The sequence below is a fragment of the Thermobia domestica genome, chromosome 2, assembly GCF_964235325.1.
Source record: "Thermobia domestica chromosome 2, izTheDome1.hap1.1, whole genome shotgun sequence".
Lineage (NCBI taxonomy): Eukaryota > Metazoa > Arthropoda > Insecta > Zygentoma > Lepismatidae > Thermobia > Thermobia domestica.
This window is the reverse complement of record NC_137455.1, coordinates 265,120,280-265,146,914: the sequence shown is the minus strand read 5'-3', so window position 1 is coordinate 265,146,914 and position 26,635 is coordinate 265,120,280. Positions and strand designations below refer to the sequence as shown.

Below are 26,635 nucleotides of genomic sequence, written 5' to 3'. Positions count from 1 at the left end.
GAGGGTCAAAATGTTGAAAAAAGGGATATTTTGACCAAAAAATCCCTTTCTTCGGGATTTTCCCGCCTTAGATACATGATGGTGACACGTGAGTCGTAACGTCTGAAAGGCAGTTCTATTCTGAAGAGAATGATGGGCGAAACATGACCCTAGGGTAATTAGGGATGTCTCAGGGAATTTTATCAAAATATACTTCTGTGTAGGGCAATATTGGACTTTTTTTTTTGCGGGTTTATTTTTGCACCTAGAAGATTGAAATTGTACATAAACATTCAGCCCACCTGGTAGTATTTAACAATTTTTTTTTTTTTTTTTTTAGATTTCTGCGTTAAAACAAGGGGAGGGGGGTCCAGAGGGGCAGAAAGTTAAAAGAGGAATATTTTGACCAACATCTTTTTTTTTCGGGATTTTCCCTCCTTAGATACATGATGGAGACATGTGAATGGTACCGCCTGAAAGGCAGTTCTATTCTGAAGAGAATGATTGGCGGATTATAGTCCTAGGGTCAATAGAGATGTCCCAGGAATTTTTTTTACCTGAGATCATGGTCTTTTGCGGTAATATGGGGCATTGTGGGGATTCTTGATAAAATTTCTCCCGCCCTTAGTATTCAAGATAGGAACTTGAAATTTGGTATACACATTCAGTCTACCAAGTTCTATTTATTAGATTTTTTTTTTTTTTTTTTGAGATTTCTACGTTCACACAAGGCTGTTCCAGAGGGGCCCAAAGTGTGAAAAAGAATTTTTTTCCCGAAATTTTCCCTTTGACATCACTTTCCCTCTCCTGGTATATGGTATGGGCATGCAAGTGGTACCATTCTGAAGAGAATGAGGTATGAACCATGATCCTAGGATAAATAGTGACGATGCAGTAGCTGCTTGACTGAAAGTCTAAAAAATACCCCCAAAACCCAGGTACCCGAAAGGGTTAGAGGTCCCTTACCGATCACTTGTCCCTAGAACATCAAAAATTACAAAACTCATACGAAGATACTTCTGTTCTGTACTAAGTTGCCACAGAAGCGGACTTGTATGCCAGACATATGAACTTCTCTTAGCAGGAAATGCACTCTTAAGCGCCTTAGAAAGTGTTTCTAAAATGAGGAATTGCATTAATGGGTCCCCCATTAACTTTAGAAGGATTAAGTATAACTGCAGCAAGTGCACATACGGCATAAAAACTACAGTGCATGAACCACGGATTAACTTTAAAACACAAACCAACTTTTGCTGGGTGGTCACTAAAAAGCACGAATGCTATCCAACCGAGTCAGGGGGTTTGAGCGGTAGCGAGGGTGTGCGTGCATGGTGAACAAGTCATCAGCGAGGTGGTTGTTGTACGCATGAACGAGAATAGTGGAAAAACACTTTATATATATAAAACATGCCTTTGTGACCCATCTATCAACCGAGGTACCAAGGTTGGCCGGTTTAAACCAACTGGTTTAAAAAAAAAAAAAAACCGTTTAAACAAAAAAGTAAAAAAAAACGATAAATGCTTTAAATCATGTGAACTTCATGGTGACGTTTCCACATATCAAACCATCTGCATTAGTTTTATCTCCTTTTCACCTTTTAATGGAGGTGTCCTATGTTCAATTCTCGGTCGAATCACAACCCTTCTTTCATGTGTAAACCAAGTAGCGGTTTGGATGTCACTTTAAAGCGAAAGTCTTCTTTATAACCTCGGTATTACATAAAGATGTTAAGCTTAAACATACGAAACGGAGCTAAATTGTATGTTTTTGCTTGCCTGAATGCTTGTTTTATAAAGAAGCAAAGGTTGCCTAAATGTATTGATAGACATTTGCAAAATTTATCGACTGCCTACGTAGCTTTCAACATTAGCTTGGATTGGGCTTCGTTTTAATTTTATTGAATGATATCTACATAATAAATTTGGAATTTAATACCTCAGTTCTAGGGTACTGATTATGATACGTTGACCTTAGATTTTACATGCAAAGCAATAACAGGTTTTGCTTTACATTTAAAGTAATAACAGGATTTTCCCAATGGCTAACGCGGGAGTTCCCCGATCACTTGTGCAACTATTTATCTATTTGTCCTGAAATAACTCTTGACAATTATATTAACAAGTACGTAAAGAACAATACAATGCATTTTTATCAGGAGTCCTTCGTGAGTGAGTCGGCAGACTCATTGCATTTGTGGCGAATTAGTCTCAGTTTCGAGTCCAAATGGAGGACAATTTTTCTCGGATGTAAACTGGGAAGCTGTTTGGATCCCGCTTTAAGCTTGTAAGACCACTTCCAGCATAATCCTGTTGTTGCATAATAACAGCAAGGCGAAACAATCTTATTTCTGTTCATATGTGATATAAATACATAGAGCAAATTATTAAAAAACAAAAAAAAAAAAAGTTTAAACCGAAAAACCGGGTTTTTTTTCAATAAAACCCTTGGTTTTTGCCAACCCTGCTTTGTACACTGTCTTCACGTAGCACTGCACTTCATCATGTCTTTCGTGTGAAGTACTTCGTCACACTTTAAAAACTGATAATTTTTTCATTACGTGTACAATACTATTGGGATAATTCCACGTCGTTTCAGCCAGGATTTGTCTCATTTGACACCCATCTATCGCAGAATGAAATGAAAATTCATGTGCTTATGTAGTTTCTGATGCTAATTCCAAAAGTGCAAACCAGTTGAAAATCGGTGCATTGGTTCTGGACTTACTGACTTCTGAAATTGAGTCCTGTAACGAGAGAAATAGTAGTCACGAGAGCTAAGGGCGCATTGAAAAAAGGGTGTAACTTTCTTCAAAAGTAACGTAGAAACATGAACTTTCTTTTGTTTGTTTCCTCTATAATATACTTTACAGATGCGTAAGTTATTCTCGCAAAAGTAGAAGGGATAGAGAAAATCATCAGTAAATTAAAAACGAAAAATGCAGGTGAAAAATGCCTAACATTGTAATTGCAAGAACTCATCAGCCCTAATCTTAATTTGTATAAAGAACCGTAGCAACGTATCCATTCAATTGTTAAAAAAATTGTGATGATCAATTCATAAGAATCTTTAAAAAATTGTGATGAGTTGAAAATATGTCACATGATGCTAGACCTGATTTATCCTATAAATACCTCCTCAGGGGATCGGCAATACAGGTTACATTTGGTGACTTAGTTCTTTGTTTTTCTTCTTTGTTCTTAGTTCTTTTCTCCTTTATCTGATTGAACAGAACGTTCTTGGACTTTATGTAACATTCGAGATTAACTGCTGTTTGGAACCTTTGAATGTATTGTTTATCTGGAGCTCTGTAGACAGAATATGTATTTACCTTGTCTGAAACTATTTAGAATGTTCTTCCTTTGCCTGGAACATTCTAGAATGTTCGTCCTTGGTCTGAAACATTCTAGAATGTTCCATCTGCCATGGAATGTTCTAGAATAACATCTGCCTGGAACTCGCAAGAATGTGACAGAAATTGAGTATTTTACTGACGGTTGTGCATCACAGTATAAGAACTCTAAATTCTTAAATTTGTGTCGTTATGAAGCCGATTTTCAATTAAAAGCTCGGTGCTCATTTTTGCAACGATCCATGGCAAGTCACCCTGTGATGGTATTGGTGATACCATAAAGCGAACTGTAACTAAAGCAAGCTTTCAGAGAACTGTTGTTGGCGTTCGGTTTTATTTTGTAGCAGAAGACATGCAAACTATTTGAGCAATTTATCAGACAGGCTTTTGGCTGCAAACGACAAGTTTCCATTGCTTCCAGCCAACTGGACAACTGGAGTTGAGTGACAAGGAATTCTGTCTGTCAACCAGTTTTCCAAGGGATGGGTCAGTAACTCCAATACCATGTAAAACATTACCAGTAATCAGATTACATAACTGTGTAGCGTACAAGTACAATAACGTGATACATTGGGTTAATAACTGAAGTGTTCTCAGAAGGAGATACTGCTATTATGTTCATGCACCCTCATGGCCCTTCTGCATCATTTTACTGGCCAGAGAACACAAACACTTATCTGGTGCCTGTCACGAATGTTCTCTGGCAAGTACAGTGCAGTCCATTTATAACGAATCTCAATTGACCAACACAATGAGTTCTTTATACCCGAACTTCGTTATAAACAAAATAATTATTTTTTCGAGTTATGGAAAAACCAAAGGATTAGATAATAAGCAGATACATTTAAAAAAGAATAAACAGCAGTATAATGTTACATCTGAAGATAATTTTATTACTTGGGTTGTTAACTAGCCTATCGTACATATTGCATTTCTTCCTACCTGTTCAAGCACGCTTGAAGAAGTTTGCAGTTTTCTTCTGAACCGCGTCTGCTGCCGCTGTTCGTAGCACCGCCGCTTCTACTTCCTCAAATGCCCGAAATGCATTGTTCGGCACCGTGTTGCTGTGTTCAGAATGATAGCATTGCAAAGTTTCCAAACTTTGGATCACTTCTTTGGAACACGGGTTGTTTCACATTTTCCACTTCTCCCTCATCATCGGAATATGCTTCATTTTCCTTCGTAGCTTCCCTCACGCTTTCCACAATTGAATTATCAACATCGGGATCCTAATTTACAAGCGCATCATCTGCAGCGACATAGTCGACAAACATAATTCCCTGCGTTGCAGCTTCCTGAAATTCACTCCAAATTTGAGGATCAACAACCTCTTCCACAACATTTCGCTATAAGCGGTCTTTACGAAAATATTCTTCATAATATATGGACATTTCTTCCTTGTTTTAAATAGGCGGTGTGGGGGCCGCGGTGGCTCAGTGGTAGAGCGTTCACCTCTGGTGCTAGGGGTCTCGGGTTCAAACCCTGCTCCTGCCAAGTGAACTTTGTGGTGGACAAACACCGTGTGCGTGGGTTTTCTCGGGGTTCTCCCGTTTCCTCCCACTTTCTTCATTCCACTATTTCATTCATTACTCATTATCACCGTCTCCTTTAGCCTAACCGGCATAACCGTGGGACGTAAAACTCAAAATTTCATTTCATTTCATTTTCAAATAGGCGGTGTGACGGGGAGTTCATTTATGTTCGGAATATCCAGTAATTCGCTATTTCCGAGTTATAAGTGGTCCGCACTGTAGATGTAACCACGGCCACGGGACAAGCATACATACTGTCAGATATTTCAAGCTGACAAAATAGTGGAGAGTACATATGCGAAAATAGATATTCAACCGTACATAATGTAAAAGTTTTTATTTCTTGATTTTACGCCAATATTATTTTCATACCTGTTTACTTCACATGTAACAAACTCTGAAATAAAACATTCAACTTATCACATTTTTTTATAGTTCCTGTGCATAGCCCATCATCATTTTTTCACTACTGCTACGATTCTTTGTACAAAATTTCATGCAAATTGCGATGGCGGCTGATGTGTTCTTAGAATTACAATGTTAGGCGTTTTTTACCTGCATTTTTTTAAACTTACTGATAATTTTCTCTTTTCCTTCTACCGTTGCAAGAATAACTTTTATGTATCTGTAAAGTATATTTATAGAGGAAGCAAACAAAAGAAAGATCATGTTTCTACGTTAACTTTAAAGAAAGTTACACCCTATTTTCAATATGACCTTAGCTCTCGCGACTACTATCTCTCACATTACAGGTTTCACTTTCAAAGGTCCGTAAGTCCAGAACCAATGGATCGATTTTCAAACGGTTTGCAGTTTCGGAATCGTCAGCAAAAACTACATAAGCACAAGAATTTTCATTCCATTCTGAGACAGGTGGGTGTTAGCCCCTGGCTGAAGTGGCGTAGAATGACCCATTGTGCAATCAAGTAACAAATTATTTTCCGTGTATTTTACAGGCCCCATAAAATGGGATAGCACGCAAAAATTTACCACATTCAGTTCAGATACAACACTTATTACTTTCCGCTGTACATTTCTGTATTTGTCTCCTTACTGCAACAAACACGTCCTAGGTTACTTAATAACAGCTAGTGTGAAGCACTGTCATATTACGCTGTATTACCTGTTTATCTAATATTACATTAATTCGTAAACTCAAATGGTCCATAATTTAACTTAGGTTTTCTCCCTGATTAATCACCCTACACTGATTACCTTTATTACTCTTTTTTGTTACCGGTACTGTCATAATGACATTTCGTCTGATTCTGTTCATTTTTCCGTAAATTTTGTATTTCGGTGCCTCCATCTCCGGCAGTTATGGCCACGAAGGAGCTCTAGAATTAAGTTTTATTAAATTTTGTATAGAAATGCAAAAAAGCCGGCTTTTTTGAATCGATGGTTTTTTGCACATAAAAAGCCGGCTTTCTTGAAAAAAAAACGAGAATTTTGGAAATTTTGGCTTTTTTCATTTTCATGATTTTTCTGTTTAAATAGCTTTCTCATAGTATATTCTAAATTAGATAAGATTCCATGACCTAAATGCCATATTTCGCTCCGGAATTCACCATCATGACAGATGGAGCACATGGTTTATGAATTAAAGCTAACATGAAGAATGTAGTATTTGAGGGCAATTTTAGAAGCTGTTTAACTTTATTTTAACTTCTGAATTATCGACATTTTTTCCGAAAGACATACCCTCCCTAACCCTCTTCGCAAATCCATCACTGCTGGTAACGGCTAGGACTCACAGTACACGCACTATCTCTACATTCACAGATGGAATTAAGAAAATCTTTTGCCAAAATGGTCGAATGCGGGGTTGAATCTCGGACCTCACGATAGAAGCGCGAAAGCTAATCACTCACCCATGTTTGTTGTTCAGTTGTGCTTAACTTAAATGTATTTTCTCTCTCTCTCTCTCTCTCTCTCTCTCTCTCTGTTAACAAATTAAGTTGGGCTAACTCAGAAGATATATGTCCCAGCATTTTGTCAACATTTGCGCATAAATATGTATGTTCACAATATTTGCAAGATACTTTCTTATCTTTATAATTTTGCATGTAATATTGCCACACACGACCTTTCTTCCTGCCCATTTCTCATGCTTTAATTCACATGTAAGAGAAGTCCAAGTACCTCTTCAGAAATTCGAGTCAGAGACAGGAGACAGACCGACGTCTATTGCTGACGGTGGTTCAAGGTTTATTAATAGTACCTCATCTCTATTTCTACGTAATTCTACATTACTTTACAAAATAATCCCTTTTCATCATTTGTAAGTTAGTACTTTGCTACTTTTGGCTATTGTTTAGCTTTGGTAGGCCAGCTTTTGCACCTACTTTTTTGCGATATTCTATTTCGATGTGGTGGTTTTATGGTTTCATACGTTAAATTACGTTAGCAACATTAAATTCAGACATCATTTCCGAGCGAGCGTTAGCGAATGAACGCGGGGTAGAACCCCGCAGGGCAAGTTGTTCTTTATTTTCGTTACCAACAATTCACTTTCTTTTCTCACATAAATCACTTCCAATTCCGGTTTGTACAAATTCCCTACTGCCCTAAACAATTGTGTTCGATACTTTCTTGACTAAACACCATTATCAACTCATTTGTTCCGTAAATCGTCCTATTTTTGCTAGTTTTTGGCCTCCAATACTAAACAATTACCCTACTTTTTTTTAGTGAAATGGAAATGGAACTTAAAAACTCATATTATTAGTTATATAATGTACAGACAAAGAATTTTAAATTTTTTAACCTTCAAATTCTTTAAAACCTAGAAGTAAATCATAACATATTAAAATAATGTAATTGGTCATACAGTTCTTATAATTTGGAAGATAAAATAAAGAAATGGAAATAAATTCCTTCCCGGGAATTTATAGGCCAGGGAAAAAATCCGGGAATATTTCCATTTTTTAAATTCCTTCCCACCGGTAATATTCCCACTGCCCATCACTATTCCTACTTTCTTCCATTCTGGCTACATGATCTGCCCACCTGAGACTCTTAGACCCATAAAGCATAACAGGCATGATTATCATTTTATATATTTTAAACTTTAATTTCCTTGACAGAATTCGCGACGACAAAATATTTTGAACTGAATAATAACAAGAATTTCCTGATTTCAGTCGACATTTAATTTCTTTGTGGGTATGATTTTGGTCTGATAATAATGATCCAAGATATTTGAAAGCATCCACTGTGTCGAAAGTATTAATTGTTATTTTAACGCATTCGTAATTTGCCGTATTAAGTTCCTTGTGAACTTCCTTGTATTTAGATTTCTCTGCATTTATTCATGTCCCTGCAAGCGTTTAATAAGTTCTCTGCATTTCTTCCGATTTTTCTATCAGATTTACATCATCAGCATACACCATAACCTGGTGAATGCCATTCAACTCTAGGCTGTAGTTCCTATCATCAATTTTTCTTATAGCGTACTCCGGAACAAAGCTGAATAATAACGGCGATAACGCGTATCCTTGTTTCAGGCCAATCTCGACGTGGAAGCTCGCATTTTTCTACTCGGACTTTACTCTGGGATTCATTTAAACACTTAATAGATCTAGCTTTTTCGGTATTCCAAATTCTGTAAGAATGTTGTACAATGTTTCCCTCCTAACCGAGTTGTAAGCCTTTCTAAAATCAATAAACAGGATGTACTGGTTAATATATTCCCATTTCTTTTTTTTAGTATTTGTCGAATGGTAAATATCTGGTCGATTTCGACTAAATCCACCCTGATAATCTCCAATAATTTCATCTGCGTATGGGGTCAATCTTATTAATAGAATGTTAAGAGAAATGTCTCGATAATTATTACAATCAATTTTATCGTCTTTCTTGTGAATTGGGACAGTGATTGATTCTTCCACTCTTTTTAAATGTATTCCAGTTTTTCTTTTTTGAAAAATAAATAAATAAATAAAATAAAATAAAATAAAAGTTTCGTAACGATATGTTGAATTTTCTTGTTAAAAATTCGGAAACCTTCAGGACTGGGTAAACCGTGATGATGGTTATATATTCTACGGCCTAGGAAACCGTACGCTCAGATAAACCGTCTATTACGTATATGATCCATGAACAGAAAATTCGATACTTTCCCGATTCTGAACAAGCTTAAGGAACAGTGTATTACAGAGTTTGGAGCTTTACCGATTTTTCAGATCCGAAGCACCTGATAGGTGGTAACAGATTATTACGTATGTGATCAGTCAGTGAAAAATTTGTTCGAAATATTCATACTATGCGTATAAAAGTTAAAACTTAACTGAAAAATTTCAAGAATGTTAGAACCACCTGAAACGAAACTCTTGATGTGCAGATTTCTCGGTTTTTCTTTATTTTGCTTCAAAAAGAGGGTGTGTGATATTTTGAAGTAAAAATACTACATACAATTTTGCTAGTTATTTGTGTATCACTTTTTTAAAGTACTTATTGTATATAAGAGGTTAAAATATTATTACATACATTGGTTAATCCTTTGGAATTCATAATGTAAATATGTTAAGAATTTTAAAAAATCTTTTTGAAATTCATGGTTTATTTTCGAGGTTTCATATTATTATCTGCATCAAGCACTAATTAAAGGTTTTTTGTTGTTGTTGTAGAGAATTGAAACAAAGTCTGCTTTATCAGTTTAAAGCAAAATTTTCAAAAAAAGTCCAAAATTTCCCAAGCAAAAAAGCGAAGCAGAAAAAAACGAGTTTTTTTTCAAAAAAGCCGGTTTTTTCCGAGCCCTTGCATGTCTAGTTTTGTAGTACATTAGAGATGCAATAAAAAGCCGGCTTTTTTAAATCGATTTTTTTCACATAAAAGCCGGCTTTTTTGGGAAAAGAACGGAAATTTTGGCTTTTTTTTTATTCTCATGATTTTTCTATCTAAATAGCTTTCTTATAGTATAGTTAAATAAGTATATATAGTTAAATAAGATTTTATGACCTAAATGCCATATTTCGCTTTGGAATTCATCATCATGATGGATAGAGCACATATTTTATGAATTAAAGTAAACATAAAGTACGTAATATTTGAGGGCAATTTTAGAGGCTATTTAACTTGATTTTAACTTCTGAGTTATCGACTTTTTTTTTCTTCTTCTTCTCTAGATGTCGTTTTTAGTCATTCGTGTTTCATTTCTTCGAGCTTAGTACTCTAGCTTCTGTTTTTCAATATATCCGTCAGAGCATACTTCCACATTTGTTATACTGTAGCTTTGCAATGATTTAACAATAATCTTCCGGATACAACCTTGAATACATCTATATATTTATTTATAAGCCATTTTATACAAATAATAAGTAGCGGATTTAGAAAAGTATTTTAAGAGAGGCATCTCTGATTAATTTCGTTTTTTCTAAAAATCCCTAACTTTTATTTGGGACGAGCTTGAAGATTATCAGTACAGGGATAACTAATATTTCGTTTCGTTGTATATTCAGCAATAATCTTCCGAATACAATCTTGAAAACCGTTTCATACTAATAATCAGTGGCGGATTTAGAAAAGTATTTTGGGAGGAGTTTTTCTAATTAATGTTTAGTTTTTCTAAAAATTCCTAATTTTTATTTGAATGGAGTGTGAATTTTATGAGTAAAGGGGCGTAACTTATATTTCGTTTGTTTTAGAAATTCCGTAATTTCGGGGAACAGGCTTCAGTCCGAAAGACACCACCTCACCAGTGACACAAGTAGAGTAGTTGTCGCCCGGAGCAAGAACTCGCCTTAGCGCCGCCTCCACTGCCTTGGCCAACCAAATTAAAACGCTCCCCGACTACACCTTGGCATCACACATTCTCCTATTCCAGTTTTTTCAAGTGGTAAAGCTTGATTTCAAAATTGCAGTACTTAATTTAATTTTTAGTACAAGATAAAACACCAGACTAATTAGTATTTGATTGCCATATAATCTGTGAGGAGCATGCTTGAGATATTCTTGTCCAATGTTTTTGGAATCCAAATCACAATGTTTTTGGAATTATATCGGGATGTGCGTATATGTAGAATGAATTAAGAATCTGTTGCTTTGGAATAGAATATTTAATTATGACAAACAGTCAGGCTGTTGTCTCGAGTATTATACTTGGACATCTTGCAAATCTCTTAAATCAATGTAAGTTAAATGAAAGCACAAAAAGCTGGAACTAAAATTTAACTTCCCGAGATCTTTTGGCTACAAAACTTTTTACAGTGTCCTCAAAAGATAGCTTTGGAGCTAACTTGTGGTCTATGGTATAAACCTAAGGTTGGTGAGTTACTATATTTCTGAAGTACTTTTTATGATATTAAGTTTGCTAAAACTCCTTTCCTTGCTGTATAGTGAAAATAAATATTTGTCCAATTTTGCGCCCCCCAATCCGTCGCCCGGGGCACAAGCCCCGTTTGCCCCCCTTAGTTGTCACTGTTCCTCACCCTAATCCCCTTCGCAAATCCGTCACTGCTGGTATTTAATAATAACAATGATTTAAATCAATAAGAAAGGAAGTCGGCTAGGAATCTCAGTACACGCAGTATCTCTACATTTAAAAATGGAATCGAGAAAAACTTTTAAACAGAATGGTCGAATTCGGGATTGACTCCCTGACTTTCCGATAGAAGCGCAAAAGCCAACCACTCACTCATGGTTGCTGTGCAGTTGTGCTTGACTTACCTTAGATGTGTTCCATAGGTGTTTTAAAGAGAGAGCTACGTAATGATATGTTGAATTCCTCTTGTTAAAAATCCAGAAACCTTCAGGATGAGTAAACCATGATGGTGGTTATATATTCTATAGCCTTGGGGAAACCATACGCTCAGATAAACAGTAGGGTGGAGCGAAAAAATCAAATTTTCGAGTATCGAATTCTAATAAGGCTCAAAAGTTGTGTATTTGCATGCTAATCAGTGGAAAAATAACGGGAAAAAAATCATACTTGGATCTTCAGTTCGCACAAATGGCCTAAAGTTTAAAAGAAAAAAAATCTTTATGCGAAAAAATCAGATTTTTAAGTACCGAATTCTAATAAGGTTTAAAAGTTGCATATTTTCGTGCTAGTCAATGGGAAAATAACGAAAATAATCACACTTTGGATCTTCAGTTCGCGCAAACGGCCTAAATTTAAAAAAAAAAAAAAAATAAATAAATAAATAAAATAAAAAAAGAAAGAAAGAGACAAAAATTTACCTTTACGCAAGAAATATACAGATTACTTTTTTTTTTTTTTTAAATTTCTATAGCGTCTAAGTACTTTATTTTAGTTGTGTGAGGTCATGTTTTTAATTCGTTAATGTGAGTGATCGTATACATTTTATTTTCATAATGATTTTGCAGTTTTTTTTTAAAAAAAACTGCTTAGAGCTCACCACGAGGAGATGGCTGCAATTCGAGTTCCATCCATACCCTACCTAACTGTCCTTTCAATTATGGTGTTCTGAATTATGTTGATTTAGTCAAGGATGTCTTAAATTCAAATTTTGGCATTGTCACTATTGAGAGCAAAGTTGCTCGCTCTAGTGTAGCCGTCTCTGTTTCCATGTCCACTCGCTCTTTTCTGCAGATTCTATGACAAGTTCGACACAACTTTCAACTTCCTGAGTATCTTCACTTCTGCAGGGTGTTGTATTTTCTTGAGATGCTGGTACGTTAGTGCCTTCGCTGTCCATTTCTTAAGTTCGTCAATTAAGGTATCAATGACAAGTTTTCTTAAGGAGTTAATTTCCTCCTATGTTGAATCAGAGAGAGTCATTTGCTGTGTTTTCTGCACCAAGTGTCTGTAAGGCGAATCCTCCCTTTCTAGGGCAGTCATCACATTCCTGAAACAAACAAGTCTCTCATTGCACATCACAAACTACTAACGACTTAACACGTCCAACTAAAGTTTCCTATGTAACGTTTTCAAGTAAACTCTTAAAAGTTATCATGCAAAGCTCAAGATTGACAAAATACACATATAAACAGACATCTATAAATGGGTGTGGCACCACTTAGGTCGTAGTGCATAAAATTTTGATTTTCCAGTGTAGAATATTGAATTTCCTTCTTACTTATGGGGAAAGTTCCTTTAATACTGTGGGTATGTATCTTTTCACACTTTTTCCTGCAATAGTTATAGTGGTAGTGTCTTTCCTGTTAGCGCTCTGACGAAAACAGTCCCGTTTTTCTTCCAAATAAAATGATTATGCAGTTTGACCAAGTGCTTCATTCACAGGATGATCATAATAGCAGGGTGGCAACAAACGTGGAAAAGTCGGAGAATTTCGATTTAGTAATTATGAGATTTTAAAAACTCTTGAATTTAAAATTTTAAGACGATTTCAAATGTAAGTAAGTGCTTGTTTTTTAATCGGCAACTTCAAATACAAATGTAAAGAAATACTGTTGATGGTTAAGCTGAGAATTGGTGAACAGTGAGGCGATGTAAATGTGAAATTACATTTAAAAAAAAAATCGCAAGATTGTTAACCTCCACAAAAACTGAATCCAGAATAATAAGTAATCCTGCGGTTTTCATCTCTTTAGATACTAATTCCTATATCGAAAACTGAATTTCATAAAATAGATTCCTTTTAACTAAAATTGAAGATAACCCTTGTTGAAATTTTCTTTGCCGTTAGCTGAGTTCACTTTCTTGAGCAGAGTTCGTTGATGTAGGTTAGTTCTAATAGCATTAATTATATTAAAAACTGTTTATTGGTACACCAATAATCGCTTTCAAATCTTTACTCAGTTTACTTTTGTTGTTGTGTATGCAGAATAGGTGTTAAGCAAGTACTCAGAACAGTTGCAGTGCCCGAATTGACAGTTGATTTCATAAACTCTACACATGAAATGAACGAAGAGATTTCGCTTACTTTAGAATTTTCTAGATACAGTTTCAGACAACGGATGAACAACGAGAGGGCGGATAGGACCTCACAAGGGAGGGTCACGAAGTTGCTCCGCTGAGAACCGAACGAGACAATTGTGTTTGCATTTGATATGTTATAACTAGACGAATCCCAAAGTTATACGTGCCACCGAGCAGGATATCGTGAGTTACAACATATCTTGTAATGCAAAAGCTACAAAAAATTACCAGACAGAATAGTTTGAATCGGGTCATTTGTTCAGAAACAGTTGAGTAAATGGAAAACTCGGCGAACACACATCCCATCATTTTCAAGAACACACTTTTTGGGATAAAATAATTTTGCCCCAGGGTCCCAGACGGGGTCCGACTCAAAATTTTCAAATGGCAAGGGGGGTTAAGTAGCACATCGTTTGAAAGCTGTTGTAAAATGAAAGAAAATGGAGCAAGTCTCGACTCTCTACGACAACAATGTGCAAAATAGCAGTGGGTCGAAATGTAAACAAAAACTTAATTGAAAAGTCCACGGCCACACATATAAATCGGAAACGATGAGACAAACGTGAAAGCAGGAAAGGAAGTGTGGTATTATTTTCAAAGTACAACGATTTATGTTAAAACGTCTTGTCCCAGGGTCCCAGGTGGGGTCCAACTAAAAAGTTTCAAATGGCAAGAGAGGTTAAATAGCATATCGTTTGAAAGCTGTTGTTAAATGAAAGAAGATAGAGCAAATCTCGACTTTCTACGACAACCCTGTGTAAAATGGCGACGGGTGAAAATGTAAACAAAAGCTTGATTGAAATTCTATGGCCGTTTACGTGTCACCGTTTTCGATTTATAGAGGTGACCATGGACTTTTCAAGTAAGGGATCCGCGATAATTGAGTATGTCAAATGCACGTATTTGTATCAAAAATGGTTTAATTCGATCGAGTCGTTTTTGATGAGAATACTGTGAATTTTGTGTTTCCTCTGTTGCGCTTTCAGTTTTTTCCACTGCACAAATCTTCCCAGGCCGAAGACCGGAAATGCTTTAAATCAGTCAAACTGATGAATGGATAAATAAACAACATTTTAATTTTATAAGAACAAGATACCTGTAGATTAATTGATATTCTTGTACATAAGAATAAACAGTAAAAGATGATCAAAATAATTGAAAAATGACCTAAATAGAAAAAAAAAAAACACCCCATTTGACAAGTCTTATAAAATACAAATATTTATAGGTACACATAACATGGTCTGTTTCTGATAGCAACCAATCGTGCCTCACCCAACCCTCCCCCCCTCCGTCTTTTATCCACTACTTTTGTCTGATAGCTTTTAATTTTACCAATCAATTTTTAATTCCCTCCTCCCACCCCATGGATTCTCACGTTGTTCTTGTAATTAGGTGCCTGATTCGATTCAAGGCCACGCGAGTTTGTCGTGGGCAACATTGTGTCTCTACTTTTCTGAAGGTTCTTCCTTTTCTAAAGGATTTTCTGTTCATCCTTAACCAAGGAGCATAATTATGGAATCTTAAAATAATAATAATAATAATAATAATAATAATAATAATAATAATAATAATAATAATAATAATAATAATTATTATTATTATTATTATTATTATTATTATTATTATTATTATTATTATTATTATTATTATTATTATTATTATTATTATTATTATTATTATTATTATTATTTGCAGTGTCAACAAGCTTTATCAAAGAAAGTTACGGAATTGTTATCATATTGATAAATAGCATATTTGTATTGTTTTCAATCTATTTCTCATTCTCTTTTTTTAATGCCTTAAGGTAATAAAACGTTCAGGAATATAGAATGTTGAAATAATTAAACGATATGTAATTTTCTTATTTTTATTTTATTTTATTTTTTTTAGTCATTTACTGTAAATTTATTTATTGTTTTTCTTATTGTAGGTTGTTCCGGTAGTGGAAAGAACAGTGCAACTCAGGTGTTCTTGGAGAACTTTGGTCTGGCTAAGTCCTATGCTTAGTAGTATATGACTACAATGGCAGTAATAAGAATATCGGAACATCTTTCATGGATTTTGCTATATGGAATATTTTTAGAAACTCCGATCCAACTCATGAAATTGAGGACTTGTGCTATGTCTTATCAATATATATCTTCAGCTTCCTGATGATAATTACATTTTCTTTGATAATAAGGACATTACAATATGTTCGTACATGGTACGTGCAATTTTTTCATTTATTCACGCTTACTTTAAACGTAAAAAGAATGGATTCTCCAGAGGATGAAGAAAAAGAGACAATACATCTTCCAAGCATGAACAATAAATTAAGAGAATTTCCTGATACTAGCAGTCAAATAAACGTGATTGAGAGCAATGATTCAAAGAACAATATCGATAATAAAATAAACGTGATTGAGAGCAATGATTCAAAGAACAATATCGATAATAAAATAAACGTGATTGAGAGCAATGATTCAAAGAACAATATCGATAATAAAACTACAGATAGTGAGTCCTGTGAGGTGGTTGTTGAATGTGACCCTGCGTTGATAATGAACGTTGTGACAGACCGAGGAAATAAGGCAGCTGAACTTAGTGAAAATTCCCAGAATGATTCATCAGTAGTTAATTCCTTAAGGGATAATGACTTGATAAGGCAGAGCAACAAAACATCTGTTGTGTCAGATGCGAATAGTACTTCACATTCGACAACTGCAAGGGTTGAAAGTAGTTCAAGGGAGACAGACCAATTAGAAAGAACTTGTTTTGTAAATACTGATAGCTTACCAGTGAGAGATGAGGAGTTGAAAGTTGAGGTGAAAGTGGAACAGGAAGAATTTCGGAATGAGGAGGAACTTCAGAATGAGGAAGGGTTTCCGAATGTTGAAGAATGTAGCTTAGAACCAATGATCGTCGTTTCGGCTTCCAGGTTAGTTATCTTTGTTTATAAACTACATAAGTGGAAAGTAAACTCTTGCATTCATACGTAGATTCACGATTTAAATAATAGTAGCATGAATATGCTTATTTTATTGTAATTGTTTTCTCACTTCATTTCGGATCGCAAGGAAGTGTTCCGTGAATCATTTCTGTTTAGAGTTAAACCGTCAGAAACACACTGGAATCTGCAGAACCCCGATTATGTTCAACCTTTATACAGTGAAATAATTTTACCAGAGTGATGAACGAAAGGTGTAAATTAATTTTCCAGTCTCAGTTTCCGAACACCTTATACATAATTCATTTATGTGCTAAATCTTCCAAATCTATGCTGTAATATTGCGAGGCGTTTCTTACGTGTGCCTTCTGCAGTTCATTTGGGTTTATTTGGAATTATTAAAATCATTCAAATACTCCGGGGTCTGCCAGATCCCAATGTGTGCTTTGTATACTAAAATATAAGCGTGTATTAACATGGTTAATGTAAAAAATTGCTATGAATCGCAAATTTAGTGCTAACTAAATACTTTACAGCTTATTCCATGTTTTTAATTATCATTATTCGAGAAATGCTTGCATTATTAATCTTTGTAGTATTAAGCAGTTCATAGATCACAGTCAAGACGTGACTTCTTAATAGTAGAGTTATTAGCATACATATTGTAGTGTGTGTAATTTGTATTCCATTTGTGGTGGGATCACATGTTGTTCAGATTCAATGTACTTTTATCCCTAGTCATTGTACAAAAAGTACACTCATGTCCAAAATGATTGTCACATATCTATAACTGTGATCTTATAAGAATATAATTTGATAATGATTTTGCAGGGTACTTTTAATACTGATACTATGTGTATAATCGGGAAATGTATATTTGTGGTAAATATCATAGGAAAAATATTGTAAATACGAAAATTAGAATGAAACAAAATGTGCTGAATGGACAAGAAAGTTTTATTTTCGTTTTATTGTTCTTAATTGTTCTTAGCGTTTTATTGTTGTGTGTGTTGTTCTTAGTTCTTAGTTATGAAATTTGCCACATCCATGTCTTTGTCGATTATACATATGCTGCTAACATTATAAGAAATACCGGGCGAATTCGTTATCAAATTGGGGGCCGCGGTGGCTCAATGGTAGAGCGTTCACCTCCGGTGCTTGGGGTCCCTGGTTCGATCCCAGTTCGTGCCGTGTGGACTTTGTGGTGTACAAACATCGTGCTCGTGGGTTTTCTCAGGGTTCTTCCGTTTCCTCCAATTTCCTTCATTCCACCATTTCGCTCATCTCTCATCATCACCGTCTGCATTAGCCTAACCGGCATATCCGTGGGACGTAAAACTTAAAGATTTCATTTTCATTTCATTTCGTTATCAAATTATATTCTTATAACAACATATTTATAGACATGCGACAATAATTTTGGACATGAGTATACATATATATTGTTGTTTGTAGGGTGGAAATGGAGAAAGGACAAAATTCTCTAGAGCTGTCTATGAGGCCTTAGTTTATAACGCAAACATGTCGTAAAATTACGTTGAACGTATTTATTGCTTCCCTTCTTGTGTAAGTGACAACACACAGAAAAAGATACAGCACAGTGACAACATACAGATATAGCATGCGACCTGACATTGAAGGCCACTAGCTTTGACGTCATAATCATACTAGATGAGGGCTAAACTTTGAATTTGTAAAGCATCAGAAAATTTAAGTTACAATGGTTAACAAATTAAAATAAGTTGTTCCCACCGGTCATTGATTTACTATCAAGTCTCCACCGATTTACAATCAATTTAGAGATCAAGAGGCCTTTGGCTATGAAATAAATTAATGATTTGGTTTAAGAATTTTAAGTGCGGAAGTCAGAGAATTTTAAGTGCGGATTTTCAGTTCTCAGATCCCATTCGTCTTTTTCCTTACTTGACTATTTGGTAGGGGATGTTTTATAAATAATTAGTTTATTTTGCAAAATTTCTCTGCCTACACTATATATAGGTACATGCATAATAGATGAAGAATCCCTTAGTCGGGAAAAATGTAGTTCCTTTTTATATTATGTATAGCCCTGGAAGTCCTGGCCTTGTAAATTGTGACTTGTAAAGCCTAGAAAGGTCAAGGAATGTGTCCTCTCCAATTAAGTGTAAATCCTGTACTACACTTTAATCCTCTGTTACGTTTACAGTAACAAAGTTTGTGGGAGGGTATTGTATGTGATTTCGGAAAGTTAGTAATCTGTTATATGGCAGGGGAATAACGTTTTAATCATTGTCCACACTATCTATTAAGTTACAAAGCAAATAAGGAAACATGTTTCCTTTGCAGAAAGAAGGACGGTTTGCATACATTTGCCCTTCGTATCTTTTTCAATTATGCATGGGTGCAAGACAAGAACACCATCCCCCAGAGTGAAAGTATGCATTACAAAGAGAAGCAAAGTACATCATATTAGTAGAATTACCGTGGAAGTAAAAGGAAGATCAAATCGGAACAGATGTGTATTAAAAATGAATTTCGAACCTGGCAAGATGAGAAATACAACACATAAGCAGATGAAGAAAATCGAAGAGGTTACTCAGACTACAATGAAGAAATTTCTGACATTATCAGACAATAGTTCCATGCAGAGGCTAATCAGCTTTCATCACAACAACTTGTAAACGACGCCTATCAAACCGGTTTTCACAAAGAACAATACTATACGCACACAGGTATCAGTCTCTCGGATGTTTAATAGAGTAAAGGTATTATGATGAGCAAAACGTCACCGAAAGAATCGCTTTTGGGAAGGGCACGTGATGGCTCTTTTCGGTGCAAATTTTAACATTTCCTGCATAGTTAAACCTTGTCGGGAGTGGCTTTGTGGTGGGACGAGCTGTAGTTGCTGTTATTAAACATGTGCACACCAGTCCCTTCCTCAACCCACACCACTAACGAAATTGCATCTAAAGAGGGCTTCGGTGAATCTCAGCACACTGACACTCCAACATATGAACGACTGTTGGAATCCATTACCACAATGTATTATGGCCAAACAATTATATGTAACCAAATCGGCAGTGAATTGTGCAATACACAACAGATTGAGGCTGAAACAGTTCGTAAGGCCAGCGTGAATACGTTAACACTACGACACATCGCGGAGTGAACGAGCAAGGGCGGAAGGCAGTACGAGTGTCACCTAATTTCTGACCACTGGAATTTTTTGGAACAGTGGGCGAAGCGTGAATCTGCATGGAAGTGACGGTGAAGAAGCTCGGGCCAATACGTACAGAGGTGTTCATGAATAAAACCGACATAACTTGTGTGCGTTAATGCAAAGAAAGTTTCTCGAAAGGTTCTATGGTTGTTACTGTAGAGGGACGCTCAAAATTCATAAGGTGAAAAGATAAAAATGTGAGTGAAAATCAGTGCTGTTTATTACCAAGAACGTGTCCTAATCCTTGAATTACACAGACATATTAGCATTGTATGGAGATGATACTCATCGTGTGGGAATGTACCAGAATAAAGGTACAAATTACGTGATCAAAACATCACTGATTTTCTGTTGACGCATGGCAGCTGCAATTGATATCCATGTTAAATAGTGCAAGAAATTCCCACTAAGAGTACAGACTACTATGTATCATTGTGCTTTTGGACTTCTCAATCAACGCTTTTCATTAAGTCGGGTTCGCACGCTAAATGGGTTCTGGAAAGCTTGAGAGGGAGGGTGCGACTGCAAGGATGTCTGCTGCGGTGGAGACTACAATATAGTGCAGTGGCCCACATTTCTGGCAATCATATCGAGCATGATAGAAAGTGGAAAGGTAGAGTATCTTAGGTAAACAACAATTTCAAATTATTCCGATGGAAATGGATCCTCTGTGTTGAGGTATTACTTGATAAACCGAGAGTTCATCTGTTGATAGGAGATAAAAAGGTAAGAAGAAAAGGAAAACCACTTACAAGGCAGCGCATCAAACAAGGAAATTTTACAAGGCCAAGGGCAAGTCTGATAGTATTGGTAATAGAACTTAGGCTGATAATACTATCGTGAGACTAGGTGACAATACATGCTGCAACAAAACGAAAACATTTTTGGGCAGGTTTGTGCAGCAAGTTGGAGAAGAAACATGGGCATTTATTTGAGTACCAGAATCTTATTTTAGAATTAATTGTAGCAAAACGGTGTTGGCGACTATATACTTCGTACAAAATGACAGATAATAGAAGAGAAGTACGTATATTTAGTAGTTGTTTTATGAAAACTTTTTATTTTTTTATTTTTTTTTTAAAACGAAGTTTGTGGAAGAGAAATTGTGCTTGATTACGGAAGATTAATATTGTATTATATGTGAAGGAATAATTTAGTTGTGAAATTCTAATTTTATCATAAAATTGAAAATTGATTGTCGAAGTGGTGGTTTATTGAAGAGTACCTTGATAGGCTATTTAATTAATATTAAGATATTTGCATACTATCAGAACCAAGGATGGCGAACTTAAACCATTTTACTCTATTGATAGATACTGTTAGATAAACCGAAAAATAGTTCCAGTTTACTCGTGTGTGTAGACCCAAAATACGACGTCAGTTTTTGGGACCGTGAAATTTATTCATTACATGAAATATCTACAATAATAGTATAAAAATATTTGATAGCATTTTGTTAGTGTTAATGACCTGATTTTCGGAATTGCTGCTTTTCGTAGTTGAAAGCGTATTTACAAAAATGTAAGGAAAAAGGACAGGAAGGGCCCTAAGTACAAAGGTTGGTCAAAAGTACTGTACAATCCACTGTAACTCGGTAATGGTAAGCATCAGAAAAATGAAATTTTGTAGGTAGAACCATTTTACTTAATGTACGACCCATATGTATCACTGCACTGCAGCCATCTTTGTTTTAATGACACTAATGCCCACTCGTTTCACATACACAATAAAGTTCGTTGTCTTCTCGGAACTGTTTCCCACGGAGATGAGCCTTTAGTCATTTTTCATCCTATGAGTGATTTTATAAGAGCATTCTGGGTAATCTTCAGAAAAACTTTGCAGAATGTCATTACGCTTGTTCGTCCTGATTGCATTTTATTCTTTGTCAGTAGCCGTGGAAACATACATTTTTCTATACCTCAGTCATTGTATTAGCGTTAACACACATTGTTTTGCCATATCTGTGTGCTTCATGACCTGTCTTTTGAAAATGCTCCTGTCTTGTGGTAATTCTCTTGCCTTTTTGATATTGTAGGTTAACAGATACTTGTGTGCTCAATGACTTATCTTGTGTTAATGTTCCTGACTTTTTGGATGAGTTCCTCAATAGCTGGTTCGTTTTCACTGGTTGAGAGATATAGGTATATGTTAGGTAGCGAAGGACCAATAGTTTACCTACAAAATTTCATTTCTCTGGTGAGTGCCATTACCGAGTTATAGTGGATTGTACGTTACTCTTTAAACGAATTTTAGATTTAGAAATAACACCTGTTGACTAAGTGATTGGACATTGAATCGTATAGCATCATAAATGAAATAAGCTAACCCTGTATCCAGGAAGATTGTGTCTTCTTTTATATAACTTCGACCTTCCAAAAAGCAGCTACTTTCTTGCTGCTGTTCCTTTCCTTGGATATTTATCCACATAAAATGAGAACACTTGAAACATCAAAATAAAAATCTATTAAAACACAAATTACTTTTTTGTGTAGTTTGTAGAACCTCACACATCTCCTCTTTTGGTATTGTGTCCTTGAAAAATGAATTTTAAGCGTCTAAGTGGTATAAATAATTATCTAGAAAAATAACATAAACTGCAGTAAGAAACTTCGTACAAATGTTCGTCCAAATCTATTGTGCAAGTTGAGTCCTATTTACATAAAAACATTATTCTCTTATAAAACAACTAACCAAAAAGTCTAAAATATTAATATTTTTTATTTCTCATTGATAGGGGCACGAGAGTTTCGTACTAAGAATTTGAAAATTTCGCGTTTCATTTTTCATATTTCGCGTTTTGTCGCATTTTCCAAATAAAGTTTCGCATTTTGTAGCTCTTGTGAAAAAGAATTCCCGACATTTTTTACTATTCTTCGTTTTATTCACAGATCACTATAAAAATAAACCGTTATATTTTATAGATATAATATTTTTATAGATCACTGTAAAATATAAAAATAAAATACACTGAATATTTACTTGACATTGTCAATTTCACTTCCAGAAAATTATATATATATATATTAAATCAAACTGAACGAAAATCAGTAACTAAACTTATTACAAGTAGGAAAGTTTTGCTGTCTTCTGAAAACACACACCAAAGTTACATTTAAGCATTAAACATAAACATTACATGTTTTCACAATTTTCTACTTCATTGTTGTACGTTTGTCACTCATCATCAGCCCATACATGAAAAAGAAAAACCCTCTCACAATTGGCATTACTTGTTGGAAGCCACACATATGTAAGTGCATTTACAACAAACTTCGATCATTACTTTGAAACTCCCCATCCAGCTGCGATGGTGATAGTTAACGCGCAACATGTTCTCTATAGCCATGTCCAAATCTCCCAAAATACATCGTTCATGCCACGTTCTACCGTTCCGTCAGCGGTAAACTAGCGGTTTTAAATTAATGAAAACGTATTTTTAAAATTTTGCGTTTTATCGCACAACGGGAACCAATGAAAATACACATAGAATATCATAAAACGTCAAGAAACTGAAAATTAATTAATTCTGACGCATTTCGTTTTATCGTGCATTGCGAAAAACTCGTGCCTCTACTCATTGATATCGGTATAAAATATTTCAAAATGTTTTCTGCTGTGCACAAATTAAATATGGTTCTTTTCTCTAAGGTCATTTTTCTCTGAGCACGAGCAGTTTTTCTCCGAAGCACAGACTACTGAAAGAGCAAAATGATTAGCACTAAGTGATATTGCGACAGATTATTATAACCTTTAATTTCCAAAACTAACCAAAGATAGTAACACAAATTTTCAAAGAGAAGTTATTTCAACATGCGGATGTGGATACGTGGGAAAATATATGTAAATAGAATTAAATTTGAGCAGTAGAGTTGGAGGAACATACGTGTTCGAGAGTTTTTACATTGTTTCTAACATTTATTAGTGGTACACGTTCCTTAAAAGTGAAGATATGTGACGTTCTAATACCACACAAAAAGTTATTAGTGTTTAACCAGATTCGTAATTTTGATGTTTCAAGAATGTTGGCCTCGTGGATGAATATGCAAGAAAAGTAACAACACGAGAGGTGTTACTTAGGAACACCCCAGAGAGGGTCGAAATAATATAAAAGAAGAAATATTCTTTTGGGATACAAGGTTAGGGCGCCTACTAATACTTGAAATATTGGAACTTAGTGCCGATACTGAAAATATTGAAAATATTGAAAATGTACTGGAAACCACTGTGTAATGCCGGAGAAATTTAAGAATTCTTTTTAGGCCCTTAGTCCCATCATATAAGTGTGGGTGGTGATAGAACTGGCCGACCACAGAAGAAGTGGCTAGTTCGAGAAAGAAAATGAATAATTTATAAAATATGACCTTAACTTTGGCATCAAAGAATCCTGAACTTGATGTTAAAATGCCCCCTCAGAGACACATTCTTCTGCGATCTGGGGCTTTCTTGTTTTTGCCATCACCAGTTCTATTTTCATACCGACCTGGTTTTTGACTTTCATATACTTACATCATTATTTTTTCCAGATCTATTTGGTTTGTGGGAAAATATTTTAACAAGAACATTTTTACTGCACTTTCTTTTAATGTTTACACTGTAGCAAATGTAATACGAATGGGAAAAAATGCTAAATGTATGTAATACGGGGACCGGATGGTGAAATGATTAGTTGTGAAGGGTGAGTGGAGAGCAACATGTGAAAGGTGGCTGCGGACTACGACAGGCAGTCTAGAGGAAATAACGTCCAGGAGACATTTACTCCATGTTGTTTTTCTTCCATCCATTTTAACACACTAGTTTCTGTACGTTCTTTCTGATAGAATGTTGGGGACTGCTTTTCCAATATATTTTACTGACTTAATCACAAGGTACAGTTGTATGTAACACCCACGTTTTTTATTTTTGAGTTTACCGTAGGATACTGGATTTTTTTCCCCCATGAGCTTTGCTTTGTATATACCTAAACACAAACAAACTATTTGCTGAGCAAAACAATATATTCACATTAAGAAACTATATACGTATTACAGTTTTGCCAACTAACACGTATGTAGCTTTTTAATGTGAATATATTGTTTTGCTCAGCCATTTTTTTTCTTTCTTCAGGACACTGGAAATACTGGAAATATCCAAGTCGACTCCAATAGACACACTGTTAGAGCTTGTTAAATTCATTAACATGTATCCTGTAGAGTTCGTAGCAAATACTTATGGTTTCATATTTGATAACAATAAATAATGATCTATATTTTATCATTAAAGTTTAGTGTTACCCATTATTTAAGGCTTAAGAAAATAAAAAAATCTTTTTTTTTATTTCAGCTGGGAGACGTTCAACCAATGTGGTGAAAATAGAACTTCATCTGGAAATGGAAAGAGTAGGCGATACGCCTGTTACCTATGCAATCGGACATTTTCAAAGAACTGTTACCTGAAAGCCCATATCAAGAACCATGATGCAGGTGATTCATTGACGTGTACAAAGTGTGGGAGGTCTTTCCAAACAATTTTTCAGTTGAATGGGCATAAAGCTGTGCACGGAAGTACTGGCCAATATCCGTGTGACCTATGCGAGAAAACTTTTTCAAAGAAATGTGATCTCACTGATCACAAGAAGTTTCATGGGGAAGACAAACCATTTGAATGCACACAATGTGGCAAAAGATTTGCTTGGCGCAAAGGCCTCAGTCAGCACCGGAAAGTTCACTTCCGCTCAGAAACGGACCAATCTGAAGTCCCGTACGCATGTATATTCTGTAAGAAACCGTTTGTTCAGAAAAACAGCTTGAAGAGGCATCTTCTTAGTCACACGATGATGGATTGCGATTTTACTTGTAAACGGTGTTGGAAAACATATGCCGACAAAGATACTCTTAGACAACATGAGAAGATCCACACGGGAAATTACACTTGCGAACTTTGTGGGAAAGTTTTTCCAGGCAAAAGTCATCTCCAAAGGCATGTCCGATCTCACACAGGAGAAACTCCATTTCATTGTAGTTACTGCCCAAAATCTTTCTCAGACAGAAGCCATTTGTTGCGTCATGAGAGAATTCACACAAATGAAGGTTCAAGTTATTCCTGTGACCAATGTGGAAAATCATTTGCACAACGAAACTATCTTGTTCAGCATGCGCGAACACACATAACCAATGCCCCCTTCCGTTGTGATTATTGCGAGAAATCTTATTGTGAACGGTTCATGCTGATTCGGCACCGAAGGATTCATACACAGGAGAAAGTATTCTGTTGTGAATTTTGTGGTGAAGGCTTCACGCAGAAAAGTCAGTTTTTAAGACATACGAGGACGCAACATCAAGATGTATAGTGAATTTGTAAATCTTAATTATTGTTTCAATATTGTTGGTGTTTGTTGGAGTTCATAGGGGTATTAAAATGAGGAAGTTTTGTAGATTTGCCTTTATTATTATATGATTTGTTTTTTCCCAAAATGAGGATTTTTATTCTCGCAACTTGTTACATAAATCAGTCAGTTGATTAAAAAAAAAAAAAAAAAAAAATCATACCAGTGTCAGTATTTTGAGGTTTGTGTCTAGTTAAATGATCATGAAAATTCTGTTGTAATATTGATACTAATGGGTTGCTTTCCGCAGAAAGTACTGTCCGGAGATTAAGAAAATTATCGAGAGCAGCCCTATGTAGCATAATTATCCTTTCAAGTTGCCTCTGAACTTCCATGTTTTGTCAGTCTTTAATGGGCTGTTAAGCTATTTCGTCCTCCGGTGGCAATTAAAGTGCAAGTATCCAAAAGTAACATTTCCGGTTCTAAACAGTTGCAAGGCA

The 26,635-nt window shown here is 35.4% G+C and overlaps 1 protein-coding gene across 2 annotated transcripts in view; it reads left to right on the top strand.

Annotated features, from left to right (window-relative positions):
• The window catches only part of LOC145678468 (uncharacterized), a 38,621-nt gene extending 12,376 nt beyond the window's left edge, over positions 1 to 26,245 (top strand). For both annotated transcript variants that reach the window (XM_081748634.1, XM_081748635.1), the window contains exons 2-3: positions 15,637 to 16,626; positions 25,154 to 26,245. In XM_081748634.1, coding sequence (XP_081604760.1) covers positions 15,761 to 16,626; positions 25,154 to 26,159 — 1,872 coding nt within the window. In that variant the 5' untranslated portion in view covers positions 15,637 to 15,760 and the 3' untranslated portion in view covers positions 26,160 to 26,245. The remainder of the gene's footprint in view (positions 1 to 15,636; positions 16,627 to 25,153) is intronic.
• Positions 26,246 to 26,635: the final 390 nt, after the last annotated feature.